The sequence below is a fragment of the Patiria miniata genome, unplaced genomic scaffold (genome assembly GCF_015706575.1).
Source record: "Patiria miniata isolate m_02_andy unplaced genomic scaffold, ASM1570657v1 HiC_scaffold_9, whole genome shotgun sequence".
Classification (NCBI taxonomy): Eukaryota; Metazoa; Echinodermata; class Asteroidea; order Valvatida; family Asterinidae; genus Patiria; species Patiria miniata.
The window spans coordinates 15,420,334-15,442,867 of NW_024037076.1; the positions used below are offsets into that span (position 1 = coordinate 15,420,334).

Sequence of the window (22,534 nt, forward strand, 5' to 3'; positions counted from 1 at the left end):
TACGAATGCAAGATATTTCAAAGATTATTTAGGGCACTACCATTTATCCTCCACTACTGATGAGGAGCCTGTCAAACCACGAATCCTACAGAGAAGAATGAATGATTGTTTTGAGTTCTAGTACAAAATGCACTGAAGGGATTTACCTAATTTGGTTGGATGCTTGATAACGGGCCTTAACACCCGTTGGCATGTTAATCGCCACCAACTGGCGCTCTACATGAAATCTCGTTAAAACCCGTCAGATATCGCGACGGTCCTCGAGCTCGTTGCAATAGAAAGATCGATAGAAAAGTCACAATTGTGAGTTGGGTACAGCACACTAATTCTTAAAGGCTGTAAGAAGGTGAACATACGTGAGTTTCAAGGTAGGATTATTTGTTTCATCATTTTTTTTGCTACAAAACCATGATATAACAGATGGTATTGTGGAGTTTTAGTCGTCATATATGTAGATGACTATTTACCCCAGGAGGAAAATGTCAAATGGTACACCTTTTTCAATGAGTTTTTTTTTTAATATTTCATTTGTCTTTGATACAAAATGCTTTTTTTTCCAGTTGGATGATTTTTTTTTTTTTAGATTTTTTTTTGTACAAAAACAAGCATTGCTAGGAATTCAGTTTTTGATTTTTTTCTATGGTTATTCATGTTTTTATTAATATTTTTATTCCTCATTTATTTTTTATATAAAGATTCACAAAGAGAACGTCGTTTACCCCAATCTCGTTTTTAATTAGGCTTTCATCAAAAAGTTTTCAGAAGATGTGGTCCTGAACCGAAAAACAAATGCGACCTTTCATAGTTCATTTTAAAGCTAAAGATATGGCGCTCTACGTTAACATTATCACTTATTAGAATTCATTAATAAAGGCCAAAAATGTAGAATCATGAATATTAAAAATCAAATTAGCTGGCTTAACAAACTTCGACACCAGATCAAGCGCAGAGCCCTGTAAATTTGATAGGCATCTCCTGCAGTGAAGCGGTTAAGCTGTCTGGGTCTTTGTTGACACAAGTAATCATGGTATTCCAACCTGTACAGGCCGTTCTCACGCATCTAAGAGGTTGGCAGAGTCGTTCAGCCTTCTCTGTAGGATCCATGGCCAAACTATGAACAAAGATGTCTTGTTGACAAAATTCAAGTGACTGATTCTTGGTGAAGAACTTGACCATGGAATCAGATGGACCCCGACCAAATCCCAGCGTATGTGACCTGGTTCTACTGAAAGAGAGTGGAGCTTGTTTCTATGGCGAGCTGTTTTTGCAGCCCCGAGATATACCATTTTTACAATGTACTTATCCAGGGAGCAGAACTTGCCGGTTCATAAGGAGATCTGATTCATGAGAAGAAAATTAGCACCTGATCCCAAGCTGAGATCAGTTTCCTTGTTGGACTGTTAACAAACAAACCCCTTATTATGTGTGGCATGGGTGAGTTTGTAGAGATAATTGAACCATCATTAAAACCTATATGGAGGACACCAGTGGCTGACAGCTTCAGATAGTAGAGATTTAAATGGGAATGAACACTTTTTTTCTGAATCACTTTCTGCATCACTTTGTCAAGTATAAGTAAAGAGGTGAAGATGCCACGGCTGTAGCTTCACCTGAAAGGCCAGCTGCTTGGAAGAAGACTTTGACATCATCCAGGCACAAATATGACAACAGAATGTGAGATCTGGGTTGTGACAGGGGTCTGGGCAGGAGCATGATTGAGGAATGGATAAGGAGACCCAGGAGACGAGGGAGCCATGGCTGTCACAGCCAGAAAGGGGTGATCAGGAGGATCTTGGATGACTTTGTACGAACCTGTTGTGGTAGGGAGATTAGTGGCAATGGGAAAAGCTTGACATGAAAAGAGCTTTGGAAGCTGATTGTTAAGATCGGAGGCAAATAGGTCGGCATGTGGGCTTCCAAGGTTGTTGAAGACATGTTTGACTGTTGGTTGATAAAAAGGCTACTCTGTCAGTGTACTTCCACCCCCATCAACCAATATATTCATCTTCCTGGGCAAATGCGTGGCCTGAAGAGAGATCCGATGTGGAATACACAACCTGAAAAGCTCCAAAGTGGCAAGACACAGAGTAAGTTCCACACTCTATGATACTATTGACTAGTGCTACAGCCGAACCGCCGAACCAAACTAAAATTAGCCGAGCTTGGCCTTCCGAACCGAACCCAAATGTTAGGAATGCTAATGCTTGCAATGAAAGGGCAAAAAAAAACACACGCATGGATGATTGAATTTAACGTGTTGACAAGTCACCACGTTCATCTTCATTATTTGCAGTGTTCTAGCCGGGCATACAATAGGATATCGGACCGATACGCTTTGAAAAAATCGTATGCGCCTTGCGATTTTCTCAGTGAAAAGCGTGCTTTTTGCTTTCATCCAGTGTGGTCAGTATCCGGCCCTGCATGCTGCACCGTGTCCCAGCGTGACGTAGTACGTTTTGGACCAAACCAATTGCGGTAAGGGGTGTGCTTTCCTCGGCAAAATTCACCAGCATTTTCAGTTTTTTCAACGTATCAGAATTAAAAAAAATAATATTTTTATGGAGTCTGACACCTTTCCCATGTTCAGAATAAGTTTGTGATTTTTGCAATATATTCTTTTATTCGTAACGAATGAATACGAAAAACGATGTAATCGCCCAAAAGAAGGTGAAACCCCCTTTACAATATGGATCCACACACTTCTCCACAGTCATAAAGTAGCGAATCAAAAAGTTATTATTTTTTTATGGTAGCTACTTGTCAGCTTGTTGTTAAAAAAAATATGATTTCATAAGTTTGGCACAGTGAAAGGACCTGTTTGTTCTTAGAACAGAACTACTCAGCAATTAATGCCATGAAGCGTGTGGGAAAGTTTTATAGCGATCGTGTAGCGTAGGGCCCCTGTTTTGTTTTGATCAAATTAGAGTCAAAATGTTTTGTATTGCTAAAAAAAATCACCTTTATAATCAAAAGCAGACTTTTCTCAATTCTAATGACACCGTTTTGCAATTTTGAATAGTTTCTTGAGGTAGAAATCACAATTTTCCTGCGCGGTTTGTACCTTGCGATTCAGCGCGCCGTGCGAGCTCACGGTACATCGCGGGGGGATAGCCATCTTTTATATTTTTGGGATGCGTGTTGTGTCGCCGCACTGTCATCGTCATTTAACCCCCAAATTTCCCTCACAAAAATTCAAAACCCTGCCCTCTATCTATGCCATACCTGTTTATTGAGAACCAATTAGTTTGGTCTGTCTAATAATTTTAAAGAAGATTTTGTTCCCTTAAGTTAGGAACCGGGCCAATCACTACACGATCGCTCATATAGTTGCCAGGCCAGATAGGGCTGCGATAGGTAACACGGTAGCAATGTTTATTTCTCAACGTCATCAAGTCAAATTATAACGGAATTTTGTTTACACAACAAAAATACTATTCATCCTTTAACTTGTGTTGCATAGCATGTGCAAATTGCGGCGCCTATTTCTGTCAGACGTGCGCGGTACACACATGTTTGTTGGAACAGGGGAACAGCCTATGTATATGCTTTTCATCGTAGCCCAATACATTGTATGGACATCTTCATTATGTATGCACTTCCGAAGCCGAACTGAACCAAAGTTCGGAGAGAAAAAATCGAACCGCTACTGAACCAAACTTTGAGGATCAGTAGCACCACTACTATTGACCCCTCCATACAGGTGAGGATCATGATCGTTCCCCGGAACGCTGACCTCCACAACAATATCAATGTTGGGAACCTGAGCAGGAGTGTGTGTGCGTAGTGTGCCAGGAACTCCCGCAACAGAGTGTCCGGCATGTTCACTAATCCTGTAATGACAAATGCAGTAATGCCGTATCCTGGGGCACCATGCTGCTGCAAATCGTTTGGACCCTGCATGTACTCACGTGGATCGTTTGGCAAAAATGACCACATGTGAGGATTAGAACGGTGTGGGAAATATCACGTCTCACCGGTGAAACTTGCTTGCAAATCTGCCTAGCTAGTAGTTATGGCCGAGGGTGGTTTTGGTGGTCCCTCTGGGCTGAACGATTTACGGAAGTATGCAACGTTGAAAAAAAGGTTAAAGTCAGGGTTTAACCCCACTTTACCCTGTGAAACCCTTTAAACCTTGTTAAACCTTGAAGTAAAAACTCAAGTTACAGCATCTTTAATTTTGCATGCCCCTTATTGAGCCACCCGAGGCATCGCACGCCAGGCCCGCATGCACGTGCCAAACCTCTCCAACTCTATTGTAACCTGTGTATACATGTACATGTACATGCTCTCAAGATTACTACAGGTGTGTGGATTTGCTGTTGAGCTGTGCTAACAAATCCTGCTGAATGGCTTGTACTCCAAGGATTTCCAGCCTTGCAACTAGGGAAGTTAGATCCCTTCGCTACGGTGGAATTGTCATGCTTAGAGTGCTGCTCAGGTTGCACAGAGGGCATTTACATTGTGGTCTTTGTAACATTCGGCTAGCTGAAAAAAACTAGAAAGAGCCTTTGTGTTTCAGGGTGTTTTGTGGGGACATGCATGGGACTCGGAGGGTGTGGTTTGGGTAACTTTTACACTTGTGCACTAGCCCACACTGACATGCAAATGTAGGTAAACAGAGGCGACTACTTTTCTGTAATGAAATACACCTTGTACATGTACATGTCATTATCAAGGCAACTAAGCAGTCAGGGCAAAATATAAATCACTCATTTGATTAATCAAAAATGTACTCGGAAGGGGACGATAAAGATTGTTAAAATATTATCTTATACAAAGTAACAATTCTTTTTGTTGTGATTACCTGGGTGGCAGGATGGAATATGAGTGTAATACAAAAGCTCTCCCATCCAACACCGAGGAGTGTATCTATTGTTATTTGTTAGTTCATATCCTCTTTTGCAACTGAAGATGACATGGGTGTCATGAGAAATGTATACTTTCCCCTCTGCATCTGGTTCAAGCTCTTGGTTGTTGATCATAACGTTAGTGAGATGACTTGCCCTTAAACTACAGCGCCCTGGAGAAAACAGTCACAAAACAACAAAAATACTACAATTAGGGAAAGGTTATTGGGTCAATGATGCTGTTTGGTAATGTTTAGATCACATCTAGTACATTGTATCTACATGTATATCTGTGAGCTTTGTTGCTTGTTACAGCTTGTTGTGTTTTGTTGACTATGGATGTAACACAGTTACTTCTTTGAGATAAAACACAGTACATATCACACAAAGGACACAATACAATTTGTTATATCATGTGCTTGGATACTGTAATTTCATTTGTCGAGGACGGTCACATGTCCAGTCTGGAAAAATGCATGTACAATAGTTAACCTCTATATACTATGCGTGTTGCGGGTGCGTGTAGAACCTGCAAGGGCGCCCTTATGGGAACTCATGCAATGCGCAACAGCTCAATCTCATGTCCAGCAGGAAAGCAGTTATCAAGGGACTGATTTAATATACACGTGTACATTTGTGTATCACTTGCATAGTTAGCATTACAGCCATTTCTCGTTTTTGACTTCTTGGCACAATGTAGCAAAACAATTGTTGACTTTAGCTGTTAACCCCCTCGGGACACATAGGCACCCTCGGCTTCGCATTGGATGCTATGCACTCCTCAGGTTTTAAATGGCATATCCCACATCACAGCAGTCAACAACTGTTTAATGTATCATGATATTAATTATAACTAGGTAAATATAAGAAACGGCAGTATTTGACATACATGTATGCGTTTATTGAATTCCTTCAAACATGGAAGTTGTCAAGTTGATTTGCACAAATGTGCACTGGGTTAATTTTTTCAGTGTTCAATGAAACTGCTATTTACAGCTACATGTACTTGCCATATTTGTTCTCACTTTTCATTTTAGAAGTGAAGTACATTATTTGTACATGTACATTCATCTTCAAGGTTACTGTTGTGTTCACAACTGAATGACTTGAAAACTTCCTGTTGCTGAAATCGTCTTTTTGCAAAGTTAAATCAGAGTGAATTATTGTTACACAGCTTGTTTTTTAATTTCATGATGCCCAGCGTACCGTAGCGTTCTCATATCTTCTTAAACTTTATACATGCACTTTTTACATTTAATAAATGTTGAACGGTGTAAAGAATATAAGTTGGGGTGCTGAGGAATTTGGTTTCACTTTTCTTGTTTCTTTCTGTAATCAAAATCTTTTTTGCTTATGCTAATCTGTAAAATATTGTTGCTATTCTTTCTTGTCCTTGCACAGAACTTCATATGTACAGTGAAATCTCGATAAGTCAAACTCTGATAACTTAAAAAAATTGTTAAGTCAAACAAAGAATCCATTCCCTCATCAGTAGTATAACAATGATATACAACCCTGCTTAACTCAAAACTCTGCTAAAGTCACATTTTTAACCTGTTCCCTTGAGGTTTGACTCATCGAGATTGTACATGTGCACGTATACTATGTTGTTATCTCTGCTTTGAAATTCACAACCGATGTTTAGTTCTCTTTAAGGAGCACTTTCGGTACTTCTCGGTCAGGCAAGTATAGAGATACAAATGGTCAGCTATCCCACAAATTGTCCAAATTATTTGTTTATTAATCCTCTTTGATTACTTCATGTTGTTTTATCTATACAGGGCTTGGCTGGTTTTAAACACTCTGTTTCAGACTGGTTAGAGTCTGAATGCTGATAATTACCCAAGCCGAAGGCAATGGTAATTATCAGCATCCAGACTCCAACCGGCCTATAACATTGTGTTTAATACTGGCCAAGCACACATTTATTCCCATTCATAAATACCTTTTCGGTAAAAAAAATCACAACCTTTTGGTCCAAAAGTCAAAACAAGTCAAAAATTTAAAATTTCCAACTATTTTGTGGAACACCCCCTTGGGATTGAAATCAATGTGATTTAAATCAGCCAACCCTGCCGATAGGAATGGGTTAACTGTCTTGGGTATTTATGAATTGCATTTATTTAATTCCTTAAGTTATCACATGCTTACATTTGCAGATTTGTTTTTAATATTTGAAATATGATTTTAACTTATATGTATTGGTCCCTTTTAAACTGAAGTAAATAAATAAAAGATATACTTACGATGGACACACTTTGGTGGGCCTGGGGTCAACACCCCCAACTCACAACGAGTCACCTTGTTCTCCTTGTCATATCCATTATTACAAGAGTAATCAAGCTCACTGTTGTGCCGGATACTTCTGATCCGTTGATCAAGCTCACCATTGACTGGATCCTGAACCTCACAATCGTCTGAAAATAAAAATAAAAATATACTGCAAGTTAAACTTTCGCGATCCCCTGGCACGCTGGCAGTGTTTTATACGGTCAGTTAGTAAGCACATTGTTCAGTGTACAACAAAATCAACAATGACCTCATTTGACCCCTAGATGATGTTTGAGTTTAAGTCATCTTAAGTGCCCCTACCCAAAGATTATTGTCACCAAGTTTGGTTGAGAGTGAAGTCTGACTTTTTCATATGACAGCATTTTGAGTTTACCTAATGCCATTCAACATTGATTTTTAGGTTATCATCACTCAAGAGTGTAAAAACCGGTCGGGAGGGGAATTTATATTGTATATTTCATAAATGCCACTTCTTCACATTCAAAGTGAATGGAGGGGACAACGTCAGATATATGGTGCTAATCCTAACAGACGACACAACAAACATGAAAAGTACTAAATATTGAGTACCAGTCAGCTGTTTACTGACCTAGGGTTTGTCTCTAGAATTTAGTAATGGACCTCACTGTTTATAGCACACTAGGTTTACAGTTGACTGAGTGTTTAAACAAAAAATGCAACAATTGGCCACCCTTGCCAGCTAGATGTCCAACTTTGAACTTTAAAAACTTTACGACCAGGAGTAGTCGGGTACTGTGGCTCAGACTCCGTTCGTATTCATTGGCGGATGATTGAATGGCTGTTAGCTGTCGTTATGAAACACGTCAACACTTCGCATGAATTGTTATGCTGAAGACGTCATCATTATTTGTCAGGAGCCACAACAGAACAGTTTGATGTCACTAGCGCAGACACGTTTGTTTATGGTGTAAATTAAGGATTTTCCTTTGTTCCTCTTCCCTTTTCCTTTGTTTGTAACTTTTTCGCAACAGCTCTCATTGGTTTTGTACATGCAGTTATAGAAAAGCAATTTCTGTCAATCAATAAATTCTTCGCCATCTTGCCTAGGTAGGTGATGTTCCTAGGTAGGTGATTCCCTAGGTAGGTAGTGTGTCAAGAAATTTACTGCAGCGCCTATCCCACTTCTGACACCATTTGTGGCGGCCTGTGTCGACGTAGCCTGGGATTGCCCTCTGCCGACCCGACGAGCGGTTGTAGGGAAGGCCAGGGGAACAGGTCCGTTTTGGGGCAGTCTACCGCCAGGCGCTCGCAGCTGCTTCCTTCCACACACCGGGGTTGTACTTGGGCGGACACAGGAGAATGGGATGGGACTGGGGTCTGATGTTTCTACAAAACAGCACTCAAACTCGATGTGTAATTGGAATAATGATTTATTAAAACAAAGATCACCTTGGTAGGATTACTGTAGTGGCGCCTATAATCACCTAAACAGGGTAACACACTGAGTAGACACAATTCCTGGTCAATTGGGAGAGCTTAAATATCTGCGGTGACTTGGTCTATTTACTCCAAGAAAAGGGTGCACTGGACTACACTGAACTACTCACAAGGCTAACAGTAAACTGGACGTGACTCTAACGGGACTTCAACAGACGTGACTCTGTGCGGACTCTGCAGTAACTACGACGGACGGAACAATGACGGACGGTACAGGACTACTCACAGGACTTTTACTGCCTCGAACTGTTTCCCGCCACAGAGTGACCTTCCCGCCACCGCGCACTGCTTATATAGCCGCGCGGTATGCATACGTCACGGCATTCATGAATAAACTAACTTAACAGAGGGCGTCCTAACTTCGGACCATAATTTCGCTACATTGCCATGACCCAAGATTGGTCAGTCCCTTGACCTAAACATCTGAAAAACTAAAAGCGAAATTATGTTCTGCATTTAACTCCTATATAGGTCAATATTTCTCTTTAATACAATTCTAAGTCTAGGCGCCACTTTTTCCCATAACTTTCGAAAACTTTCGCCTTAGCAGGAACCACTTTCTATAAACCTTAGGCCACAACTCTTTATAATCGGAAAACTAGCAATAACAAAATACTAAAACAAAGTCTGAGTCCATCTGCACCCAGTAGGTTTACTCCTCAACAGGTTAATTTAACGCGAAAGTGAATTCTATCACCTTAACTTATACACTCATAATATGTCTCAAGTACACACTTATACCCTCGTAAGGTGACTCTTCATGAACTAAACCCTAACACAGAGCAACATTTCCTTTTACTCCTAGAAATGTAACATTATTCAAAACTATAAACTTGTAAAAGTCGGAACACTTGAAGAAAACTTTACTTTAAACAACATGCGATCAGGGCACTACTTAGGCGATCGAGAACAACAAAACTTATACGAAAACTTAATCTTTGTCGAGCACACCGGCTGGGAATTTCACATCGAAGACACGGGTAGTTTTATCCTTGGTGATCTTGCGGCCTTCCTGGAACACACACCTCGAGGACGTCTCCCGGACTTGCATAACGTTGCCCACCATCGCTCTCTCAAGATCCTGCCTTCCCATAGGTGCTCCTACGACAACCTCCCCGGTGTTCTCGCAACGGACGAGGCGACGGAGCTGACTGCTGTTCTGCGGATCAGAAGACTCGCTGGCCCTCTTAGCACGTAGGGACTTGAGATATACGATGTCGAATTCCCTCTGGACCTCCCCGCAGATAGTGCGTCTCTCTTTGGCATACAGGTAGGTCTCTCGGGTTTCCTTCACACGAACCATTTGTCCAGGTAGGAGCCTCTCCGGCAACAGGGGTTGAGGCCAGAATGGCTGAGGCGAATCTTCCTTCTTATGGTTGTTCTCCTCGGTAGGCACATCTTTTTCAGCCGATGTTTCGTGTAGCATTGCCAACATCGCAAGCGGCTTACCCCCAGTTGGGGCTGAAGTTAGGCCTTCGATGAGCTCTTCCTCCTGATCCCACAGCATTGGTGTGGGCGACAGTGCTATTTCTACCAGCTCCCCTGAAGATCCTTGCCATGGCTGTTCGGTATCACCTTTCTCCACCTCCCCTCCTGCCTCTGGTACGTCAGGGCCAGTATCCGAAGGTGCGTGGTCTTCAAAGGCAGGGGCTGCATCTTTCACATTCTTAGGCAAGTCAGCCGCCTTTGCTCGCCTTTCCTGTCCAGGTGTCACAGTCATTTCCTTCTCCTTCCGGTTTGGCACTCGTCCTCCCGCCGTCGAAAGGTCTAGTGTGGCGTCATCGGGTGGTCGAGAAACCGTGCATGGTGCTGGCACTTTACCCTTCTGTTTCTTGACCTTTGGTCGCTCATCCTTGTCATGGTCACGCTTCCTCTTGGAATCCTTCTCCTGCTTGTTATGCTGGCTATCCCTAGTCTCCTTCCTAGGACAGCTCTTGCTTGTTTCTCGGTCGTCTCTCCCAGTAGACATATCTGCGCAGGGGCTTCTCTGTTTTTCCTGTACTCCCTTTTGAGACTGCTCTGCCTTGGCATCTCCCCGGTTTCTCTTCTTGGTGGTCTCTTGCCTGTCCTTGCTTGATTTAGGCTCCTTTGGCTCCTTCTGCTTGGTAGGTGCTCTGCTTCTCCTACTGCTCCTTTCCGGCGAATTAGGCATCTCCAAACCCCTTCTTCAAGCATCGCCTTCACCGCTGCGCCTACTGCGCTCACGCATCTCATAACTCTCACCTTCGATCCTATCGACTTCCTGGATCTTATCTGGGTGGCAGTCTCCGTAATGTGCTCGGAGGTTGTCCCTGCGGTTGTTCTTGTGCGAACAACGAAGACACCAGAAGAACAGTCGGGGGCCATGTTCGACCATCAAATGCCGTTCAAGGCTCCTCTTGTGCATCCACATGTGGCATTTGGGGCACTCCACTGTCCCCTTTTCTGCTGCGTCACAATTCCTCTCCTCCTGCTTCCCCATCCTTCACTTGTCTTCTCGGCCTCTGAAAGACACAACAGAGAAACGGTTGAGTTACATTACTGCTACTGAAAATTCCTACTCCAGTACAATCTGCAAAGTACATAGTAGGCTCTTGGCATCCTCGGTAGGCACCATCCTTTGTTATTTCTACAAATAACGCTGCGGAACTTTCCGCTGCCTTGCTGGATTTCTTCGCTGCGGTTGTTGCGTCTCAACGCAGCTAGGCTCCGGTATCGTACTCGGGATATCTGTCTGAGGTAGCTCGTCTGCTTGCGGTTGGTCGCTCACATCATCAACCTGTCTCGTCTGGTGCTCTACTTGCTGTTCTACAGACCTTGAAGCTTCAGACCCAAGGCAATCTTTCTCCTCATGCTGGATCACCAACCCATCTCCGGCCAGGTCACTGTGGTCTGTCACTGGCGTGTCTGGTCTCATGTCATCCGCAGGCGTAACCTTCGTAGGCTCTCCTACTTTCCATGGTTCCATTGGCTCACCAATGTACGGCTTAAGGCGATCATAGTGAATCACCTTCAGCCTTGCGCGAGGCGACCTTTGAATTCTGTAGGTCACATCGGATAGTTTCCGGACAATGAGATAAGGTCCTTCCCATTTACGTTGGAGCTTTGGTGACTTTCCCTTTGTCTTGGCAGGATTGTATAGCCATACGAACTGCCCTTCAGGTAGTCTGTCTCCTGCGGCTCTTAGGTCGTAATTCTTCTTCTGGCGCCTAGCACTTTGTTTCAGGCAAAACCTTGCTCTATCGTGGGCGGCCCTCATGTTGTCTCTCAACTCCAATGCGTAGTCACTTGCCACCACTTCTGATCCGTGGTCCACCTTAGCAGGCATTCCGCTCATCAAGTCGATTGGTAGGAAAACCTCTCTGCCTAACATAAGCATGTTAGGGCTTTCACCCGTCGACTCTTGTGGGGTAGCTCTGTAGGCAAATGTGGCGAATGGAAGTTTGGTATCCCAATCCCGTTGATGTTTATGTGGTTCAATCATCATTGAAATCATCGTCAGCAGCGTGCGATTAAATCTTTCAATCATCCCGTCTGATTTTGGATTGTAGGGCGTTGTGAGCGTCTTCTCGATCCCTAGGACCGTGCACATTTCAGAGAACACCTGGGACTCGAAATTCCTTCCCTGATCAGAATGCAAACTGACAGGGACACCGAAGCGACAGACGTACTCACTCACTAGTTTTTCTGCCACCGTTGTCGCCCTCTCGTCCGGAACGGCATAGGCCTCGACCCACTTGCTAAAGGAGTCACCTACCACGAGGATATACTTGTTTCCCCTTTCCGTCAGTGGAAGTGGCCCTACTATGTCCAAGGCGATTCATTCCATAGGTGCTCTTACTGCCAGATGTTGGAGTGGTGCCCTTCTACGTCTCGCCGGTGACTACTTGCTAGCGCAAACGTTGCACTGCCTTACCGCGGATCTCACATCCGCACCCATTCCTGCCCAGTAGAATCGTTGACGCACCTTCATCATTGTCTTTTTAAGCCCGAGATGACCACTGGACTTTCCTCCATGAAGCTCCTGAATCATCGCCTTCCGGTAGGAGATCGGAAGTACAAGCTTCCAACTTACTCGGCGACCATCGTCTGACTCCCATCGCCTACACAGGATGTCATCCCTCATCTCGAGTTGGTCCCATAGTAGCCAATAGGACTTTACCACACCTGAATAAGGCGTAAGGTCGTTCCAACCAGGTCTACTCACTGACTTCTCCATTTCTTGTATCACCCATCGAATCGATGCGTCCTCCATCTGGGCATCTCTCCATTGTTCGTGTGTAATTGTTGGCTCTATTGTGACGACTCTTACCCCTGGCTTCTCGCAGGGTTCTTGTCTCGTAAGTTCGTCCAAAGGCGCCTCCGCTCTCCCACACTGTGTGCAAGGCTTCCTGGAAAGGCCGTCAGCGTTTCCATGTGATCTGTGTCTAGAATGTAGTCTGCTGTTGGGTCTGGGTAAGTCAAAATAGGTGCTTCCTGCAATCGTTGCTTTAGCTCTTGAAAGGCGCCCTCGGTCTTGTCGGTCCATTCAAATTCACGTGCCTTCTCCGTCAGGCGATGAAGCGGTCGCGCCACATCGGCGAAACCCTTAATAAATCGCCTATAGTAAGATACTAGACCAAGGAAGCTTTGGACCTCCCTCACCGTCTTAGGCGTAGGCCACTCACGCACAGACCTAACCTTGTCAGGATCCGTGGTTATCCCATCTCCGGATACTACATGCCCTAGGTAAAGGACACTTTCCTTGAACAGCTCACACTTCTTGGGCTTAAGTTTAAGCCCTGCCCCACGCAGGTGCTGGAACACTGTCTCTAGGCGCAAAAGCTCCTCTTCAACTGTCCCTGCGAAGACTATAACGTCATCAAGGTAGACCAGCAAAGTTTCCCAGTGGAGGCCTGCCAACACCCGCTCCATAAGCCGTTCGAAGGTGGAGGGGGCGTTGCAAAGCCCGAAAGGCATCACCCTCCAGGAATACAGTCCCCCTCTCACCACGAAGGCAGATTTCTGCTTGGCCTCCTCTTCCAACTCCACCTGCCAATACCAAAGGGAATCCAGCGAGTCGTCAATACGAGGAATCGGATAGGAGTCTTTAATAGTCATGGCGTTCAGGCGACGATAATCGACGCAGAACCTCTTTGTCCCGTCTTTCTTTCTGACCAACACCACGTTCGATGCCCAAGGGCTATCGCTGCGTTCGATTATGCCATTTTGCAGCATTGCCTGCACCTGGTGATGAATTTCCTGTTGCTCCTGTGTAGGATACCGTCGTGGACGTTCTCGTATTGGTGGGGAATTGCCGGTGTTGATCCTGTTACGTACTAGGTTTGTGCGGCCAATATCGGTATCCCCAGTGGAAAATACATCTTGAAAATCCTGGAGTAGTTTTCCTATCTTGTTGTGGTACTTCTGGTCAACGCTTCTCTTGCTCCTGTCGTACAAATCAGCAAGGTGCCATCCCTAGGTTCTGCCATCCCTAGGTTCTGGTGAAGTGTCTTGAGTCTCCTCGATGTCATCTGCTCCTACCGAGGTGAGCATTCCCGCTGTCGTTCCTCTCCTTACCACACATTTTCTCTTACCAGGGTTAAACACCCTTATCGGCACCACTTCTTCATCCAATGTCACTAGCAGGCATACCATGACAATGCCCTTTGCCGTCATTTCGCTCCTGTCGGCAGGCTCCATGATGCCAAGACCAGTCGCCTGCGTCTTTCCTGCTAGACGCCCTGGAACTAACGCCTCATGCCCAGGCGGGATTCTTGTTGTCCGCTCCACCACCACTCTTGCGCAGAAGTTGCTTCCCCGGGTGTCTGTATACTTCACCTTTTCGCCATTTCGCCATCTCGTAAAAGAGCGTAGATGACAGTAGTGTGTCGGTTGCGCCGGTGTCCACCAGTTAATTTACCAGTCTGCCCCGTATTGTCGCTGGCACAAACAAACCACTTCTAGCCCCGGCTATCATTGGAGAAATCAGTGAACGCTTTCCACCGATAGACTCTGTTAGTTTTTCTCTTGGTACACTGTTGCTTGGCCCTTGGACTCCTTCAGCCGTCCCTCGGGCCCCTGGGCCGGCTGCTGCTCGTTTCCCGAGGTCTGCCTCTTCTTTGCAGGCGGTCTTTCACAGTTCCGAGCGTAATGTCCCTTTCGCTGGCAGTTGTAGCAAACCACATCAGCAAAATTGATCTCTTTCGTTCCTTCACCTGAGTAGGCGCCCCTAAGTCCGCTTCCTTTTTCCATCCAAGATTTAATTTCTTCCTGAATCTTGAGGCCATCACTCTCTACACGCCGGTAATTCTCCTGCGTTTCCTTTCTCAGCCCCTCCAAAGCTGCCTCGACGTCGCCCCCCAAGACTCTTGCAAATTTTGGAAATTTGCTCCCTCGCTGTTCTTCTATTCTGTGAAAACTTTCGGTGGCAAGGGCAGCCCTCACAGCTTCGTCCAAGGTGGTGGGCCTGGCGCGGAAAATGCCTTCTCGAATACCCTGATTTTCGATAGCGTCAGAAAAATGTCCCCTTGCTAGGCGATCGCGCCCTTCTTCCGATAGCTCGGGATACGCCAGGGCCGACAGCTCCCTTATGGCCTGTCCTAACTCTTGGAGAGTCTCCTTGGGGCCCTGACGCCTATGACGTAGTTCCATCAGATGATTTTCCGACACTCTTCCTGGTCCAAACCTCTTCTCTAGTCTGTCAATCAGGTCAGCGTAAGTCGGATTTGATCCAGCACCTTTGGCATTACGGCTCCTTGGAGACTAGCCGCCAAGAATACTTCGGCCTGCTTCTCCGTCCATCCATTTGCAGACCTGCACGCCTCGAAGTGTTGTTTGTAGTCTCTCCATGGGCTTTTGCCAGTGTACCTGTCTGGGATTATATTTGGTCGTCTTGACATCACGCTTGGGTGACTACTTTTCGCCTGTACCTTGGTTTCACCCCTTGGTAGGGACTTGCTCTCGTCTTTACTCGCCTGTGCAGGATCATTCCCCTCGCTACTCTGCTGACTGGATGCAGTCGAACTTCGTTGCTCCGACACTCGAAGACTGGGGTCCTCCTGTTCATCGTAGGTTATTTTACTCTGCTCTGTGGTTGCAGGCGTTGTTGGTTGTAGACGGACTAATGTGCTGTGAAGCTTGGTGCGTGGTTTTGGAGTCGGCCTCACATGGGATGGGGGAATAGGCGTAAGTAATTTCCGAGTCGAGCCATTACAAAAATGAGTTGTCAACGACGTGCGCGCTGACCCTCCAAAGCCCGAGTCCTCCTTTCAGTTTCTGCTTTGCTGGCATAGCCTAAGAAGACGCAGTTCTGCCTCCAGCAGCTCAATTTTTTCTTCCATCTCAAGATCAGATGTACTTATGGACGGTAGTCCGTCTTCTTCCCCCTGTCTGGCTAGTTGTGGGGTTACGATCTCTTCTTCAAAGTCAATCAATAAATTCTTCACCATCTTGCCTAGGTAGGTGATGTTCCTAGGTAGGTGATTCCCTAGGTAGGTAGTGTGTCAAGAAATTTACTGCAGCGCCTATCCCACTTCTGACACCATTTGTGGCGGCCTGTGTCGACGTAGCCTGGGATTGCCCTCTGCCGACCCGACGAGCGGTTGTAGGGAAGGCCAGGGGAACAGGTCCGTTTTGGGGCAGTCTACCGCCAGGCGCTCGCAGCTGCTTCCTTCCACACACCGGGGTTGTACTTGGGCGGACACAGGAGAATGGGATGGGACTGGGGTCTGATGTTTCTACAAAACAGCACTCAAACTCGATGTGTAATTGGAATAATGATTTATTAAAACAAAGATCACCTTGGTAGGATTACTGTAGTGGCGCCTATAATCAACTAAACAGGGTAACACACTGAGTAGACACAATTCCTGGTCAATTGGGAGAGCTTAAATATCTGCGGTGACTTGGTCTATTTACTCCAAGAAAAGGGTGCACTGGACTACACTGAACTACTCACAAGGCTAACAGTAAACTGGACGTGACTCTAACGGGACTTCAACAGACGTGACTCTGTGCGGACTCTGCAGTAACTACGACGGACGGAACAATGACGGACGGTACAGGACTACTCACAGGACTTTTACTGCCTCGAACTGTTTCCCGCCACAGAGTGACCTTCCCGCCACCGCGCACTGCTTATATAGCCGCGCGGTATGCATACGTCACGGCATTCATGAATAAACTAACTTAACAGAGGGCGTCCTAACTTCGGACCATAATTTCGCTACAATAGTTATTGTGGGCTACAATTTTTATTTGGGGAAGAAAAAGTGTGGGGGGGGGGACCAACAATGTCTCCCGCTTAAAATGGGGGGGGGGGGACAAGGCGGGTGGGTTCCCCCTGTCCCTTGTCGATTTATGCACATGATAATTATGTACCATGGCAACTGTCTGTGAATGTTCCCGTTGGTCTGTTAAATTGGCATTTTGTGAGGCAGTCGCATTTGGAAAACGTAGTGAAAAGGTTACTGTAGTACACAGGCGAAGGCTGATTGTACAGTTTTGACAATAAATCATAATGCAATAAAACGTGAAGGTGTCATTTGAAACGAAAATGTTTAGTGTTACCATAAAATTACAAACGGTCTGAATCATGGAGGAAGGTCATAATTAAGTTTCAGTATTGGACTCTTCAACAAACGTAAACTTGAACTTCTTTCAATTTGCAAGACCGTCTGCGAGGTAAAAGTAGATTCAACTTTTATTCAAGTTGGTTCAACCATCCATATAAGAGCAAGTTTTACTCGGCCTCCGAGAAATGTTTGCTCATGAAAGGATCCGAGACCGCGGTCTTCCGCGACGCCAAAATCGCTCCACGTCCGTGGGAAAATGTACAACATCATCTCGGGGGCCGAGTAAAACTCTCTCTTATATATATAGATGTTGCACCTGAGTGTCCTCGATTTACAGCATAAACACGCACGCTATGGCATGCGTAACACCTCAGTATGTCGTGCACAATGTTTGCATGCAAACCGGTCCAACCGTGCCTGTCGATTTGGTGAGAAACTTGTTTGGAAAATAACTTTTTTTTTGACAAAAAAAAAACACTTTTTCAAAACATAATACATAATACATCAAAAATCAGGATGGCCGGTGGTGAAAATCGAAATATCAATGTTGAATGGCCTAACCAAACTCAACAATGACCTATTCGACCCCCTGATGACCTTTGACCTCATATGTCTCAATTCAACTTATGTCCCTCTACCCAAAGATTATTGTCACCAAGTTTGGTCAAGATCGAAGTCTGACTTATCATATGACAGCACTAAACAGTTAACCTAACAAAAATGGAACACTCGGACACAAAGAAAGAATACACTATACAAGAGTTTCTATCACTATTTCATTCAATAAAATTTCTTGGCTTAAAAGCCAGGGAGATAAACATGAAGAAAGTTACCAAACAAAGACATTTTCAGACTGAACGAACCTCATATTATTCATGAATACGAGGACAGGCCACATCCTCAAAGCCTGTGAAATTCACTGAATACTGACCTAGCTAGTTCACAAGTCGATGTACACACAAAATGCAGTGTATATTTGTGTGTGTAGATATTAACATCTTGACCTATGTCAAAGATCATAAGAACACAGGATCCAAGCAGGTGCAAAAAAAGGCATGCACAGTTCACTATTGAACAGGTTGCTCATGGATGCAATAGTCGACTGCATGTACGTATTGTTGAGCAATTGTAAAATTTAGACAAGGGGTGTTCATCACTGAAGCATTCTCCTGCACGGACAACCGCACACACATTTTGCAGTGGTAATGTTGTGTTTCCTTACCTGAAATTGCAAAATAATGGCAACTGAAAATGTATGAGGTATAGTGAGCCAGGGTTTTATGAAACATAAATATTAGCTCCCCTCAGTATTTGAAATTGGCAAATATTGTCCCTTGGCTTTTTCAACCTCCACTACCTCAGAGAGCTTATACTGACAATCCAATCCGAAACTATGTTATATTCAGATAATGTGGCTCTATGATACATGTACTGCATTACCTGCTTCGCAAGCGGGAAGCTGTCTAGCCCAGGTACCCTCCCCTCTGCATAGGTTATCCACAGCTCCATTGCGCTGGTAGCCTGTCTCACAGTTATAGGCAATGCCTGTTCCTGGAGGAACTTGAGCATTGGTAAGCAGCACCCCACCGTCATCTTCCAGTGTTTGTCTCATACCGGCGATGTAAGGGATCGTACATTCTGTACAAATTAAGTTGGAATTGCAGTGACCATGAAGTTAGAATGAAAACTTACATTGGTTGAGAAACGGTCACTCAACTTCTGAGTTTCATCTATCGAACTGTGGACCATCTTTGGAAGGGCAAAGTCAGATTTGGGGATGGCACTTTGCAACACCGAGAGTTTGACATGAGGGGCAGCTTCTGGTTCAAAAACATCTTCATTCACTTTTGACTTTATTAGTTGTTCTGAACTTAAAGATGACATGACTGGTAAAGCCAGCATGTATTTAAAAAAAAAAAGCTCCAAGGGTCCTTAGTTTAAAAATCACAAAAATTGTAACTGATAGCGATCGTTCGATAAAGCGATTTTAACCTGTCGGTGCTCCGGTAATCATTTTTCAATGAATACAGCCTTTCAGAACTTAACCCTGCACGCCCTGGTAGTTACTGCAAGATGACTTTGAACACGTGCCAACTATTGAACTATGTTATTACACAGCTTTTAGCTTACTACTTACAGCAATGGGTGGCTTTCCAATTCTATTTCTTGGGTAAATAACAGCCACTTGTCGCTCTTCTGTTGACATTTTTCAACAACAATGTACATTTTGTACACAAAAATTGGGAGCCAAGGACGATGTTCAGTGTAGCCGAATGTTCGATATAGCGGTGTTCGGTATAGCGACACTCCACTGTATTGACCAAGTTCATTGGCTCAAACTGACTAAAACGTCCGAGTGATCACCCCAACTCTACATTCTCTTATACGGAGTAGGTCAGGCACCCTGAAACCCTGCGTGAAAAATTCCATTACATATTTTCAGCATTTCAATTGCTACTAAAGACTCACTCATGTTCCCCAGAGACATTATCTTGAATATGAAGCAAAGTATCATATCACTACAGATGACATTATTGTGACCAACTTTTGTATCCCATGCATAAACTGAACAGAGATACCTCACCGCACGCTGTGACTGACAATTAATGGGCTTTGTTTGTTTGTGGTACAACCGACCCAATGGCAAGAACTCCTGAGAATATCAACACTAACCAACCAGAATTGGACAACAAGAGCGAGAATTTGGGTGGCAGACAGCTCAAGAAATCTTGACTTACTTGCAATGGGACCAGTAGCAAACACCTCTACTTCGCACAGACTTAATTTGTCAGATTCCTGCAGCTCGATCCTGATGATTTGCCCAGCAATCAGCTCGCCGTTGCAATCCACTCGCACACTGGGCTGACGACCTCTTACCATCTGGGAACTTATTGTGAGACCACATTGACTGTACGACTCTCTTGTGGCATCAGGGTATCCGACTTGGACTGTTGCACCTATCAGTTTGGGTTCTAGAGAATAAAAACACAAGTATGATATCCACATTTAGAGCATGGTTAAGAAAAAGTAAAATAACAAATGAAATATGATCAAGCTGGTATGACTCATCATTCAGGTGTTTTATATCTTGGGATTTTTAGCAATATATCATTCAAAAAGTGTTTATTCCCCTGGATGGCATAATGCTAATGGCATTGTCCATGGGTAACAACAGGTCGGTACAGGTAAGGTGCCTTACATGTACCTGTTGAAGCAGCACATAAATAACAAATTAAATTCTGTATAACCATCTAATCAGAAGTCAAGAACCTTGAAGTATTCTTAGAATTAGTCATGCGTTAAAAATTGCTCTGAGGTCATTCAATTCAATTAGTAGTGATCTTCCTTCAGCTGGTAGCCAAGCAGTGGATTTAAAAAATTTTAAATGAAAACTTTGAACAATGACATAAGTCCATTATTGTAGATGGCATAACTTTACAGCTTACAAATCAAAAATCAGATGATCTCACTTATGAAGGTGGGTACAATTGACAGATTAGTTCTTGAGAAAAATTGCAAACTTGTCGTTTACTCCCTCGCAAAAAGATGGTAGATGGAGCTTGTAGTATGACTAGTTTGTGGTAATACAATGTAACCACTTACAGCCATTTCAAAAACAAAGATCGTCTTTGTACAAGTTGTATAATAAATAAGTTGAGCAGCTATGTAGATTGAGCATTACAAACAATTGTGCACCTGCTGCACATGTTGGTAGGCGGGTATGCACTGTTTGGTGATATTGGACATCATGGATCAAACATCTGGCTTATATCTACAAGTCCATAAGACTGCCGACTTAAGAATTTTTAACAGTAATTCAAAGTTTCTAGAAGGACAATGCCTTTGCATGTAGGTCCTGAAAGTTACTTTTCCATACTTACTGCGCTTGGAATAGATGTCCACGTATTCTATACTGTATGTAGCCTGCAAATCTACCTCCCAGAAAACTTGCCTTCCAGATTTTCCTGCAAAAATTAGCCAAAAAAATCACACCAAAACAAAATACAGATGAAATAACGATGTTTAAGAGAACTTTTTTTTACCATTGTTGCTTTCTGTTGCATGGGTTATAATAAGCTTTAGCTTACGTGCAGAAGTGCAGCTGCCATGTTCACTGTCTGTGGTCCTATCTCCATCCACTGCTAAGCTTGCTTGCTGTCTGTTAGATTCATCAGATCTTGGGCTTTGCGATGCTGGTCTTCCATATGCTACATTGGATGGCGCATCTTTTGCAGTGACACAGAAAGAGCACACGAGATCATGAAATGTATGTTAGTCAGTGGCGTAACAAGGGTTACTTGTAGGGGGCACTGAGGCAACTGATATATTGTGTTTGTGCAATTCAAGATTGTAAATGGGGAGTGGGGCACCCGGGGGGCATGGACCTCTGCTGGGGTGAGGCGCACATGCACCCCCCTGTAGTTACCACTGATGTTAGTACCAGGGATGTAGTCGAGTTCTTCATAAGTCCCTGCAAGTCCATCACAAGTCCTCCAGTCGAACTCCACTCACACGCCATTCATATGAGCTTTGACAAAGGCATTCCTTTTTTTTTATTGATCATTCATTGTTTCTTTTGACTCATGAATTACTTGTGATGGACTCCACTTCATTCCTTTATGTTACACAAAAACTTACTACAGGAAAATGTCCATTCCTAAACCTACTTGTATGAAATGAATGGAAAATAACAAGACTCTCTTTTTACGTGCACTAGTTTTGCTATTTCTACCGCTATTTCGTGACAACTCGGAGCACTTTTGCTGTGATGTTATTGCAGCCCTTGGATGTCGCAATAGCCTAAAGCCATATATGCATACTCAGCACACACACAAACATCAATGCAAACTTCTGACGCCCTGACAAAATGTTCGCACTGAGAATTCGCAAAGATAGGGCAAAACCAATATTAAAGGGAAATATGAGTTCATCAGTGGGTAGTTTGTATGGTTCACTCAAGATTTGACCATAATCCAGCCCACTTCGCACCCAGACAACAAGACTTGCAACACAGCATGTTCCAGCATGATAAACTGTAGTAGGAAATTTGCCTGTGCTGTTATGGCAGTAACTTGTCGAAACATTGGTCTACTATGTTTTAACAACTGAGTAAAATTCACTACAACATCGGTTTTTGTGTGAAGTTAATTAAAAATGTGTGTACACTAAAAATACAGCGCTAGACAAAACACCCTATGGTGCAAGGAAATGAAGCAATTTACCACTGCTAATGCACACAATGCCGTCTGGTACCCAATGTCCAGCATGGCAACGTAGACCACCATTTCCAACACTTGGTTTCAGGCCCTGGTCACATGTAACACGGGCCGTACCGCCATGCCCCAAGCTTTGCACCTCCACGTAACTAGCGGCAACAGCTGGTCTAGAGCAAGCATCTTTAGG

At 44.1% G+C, this 22,534-nt stretch overlaps 1 protein-coding gene across 1 annotated transcript in view; it reads right to left on the minus strand.

The window, feature by feature from the left end:
* Positions 1–22,534, minus strand: part of LOC119720906 (sushi, von Willebrand factor type A, EGF and pentraxin domain-containing protein 1-like) — a 35,105-nt gene that overhangs the window by 8,179 nt on the left and 4,392 nt on the right. The window contains exons 4-10 of the mRNA XM_038190773.1: positions 22,354–22,527; positions 21,220–21,357; positions 21,013–21,096; positions 19,870–20,103; positions 18,572–18,769; positions 7,094–7,264; positions 4,805–5,020 (exon numbers count right to left, since the gene is read on the minus strand). Coding sequence (XP_038046701.1) covers positions 4,805–5,020; positions 7,094–7,264; positions 18,572–18,769; positions 19,870–20,103; positions 21,013–21,096; positions 21,220–21,357; positions 22,354–22,527 — 1,215 coding nt within the window. The remainder of the gene's footprint in view (positions 1–4,804; positions 5,021–7,093; positions 7,265–18,571; positions 18,770–19,869; positions 20,104–21,012; positions 21,097–21,219; positions 21,358–22,353; positions 22,528–22,534) is intronic.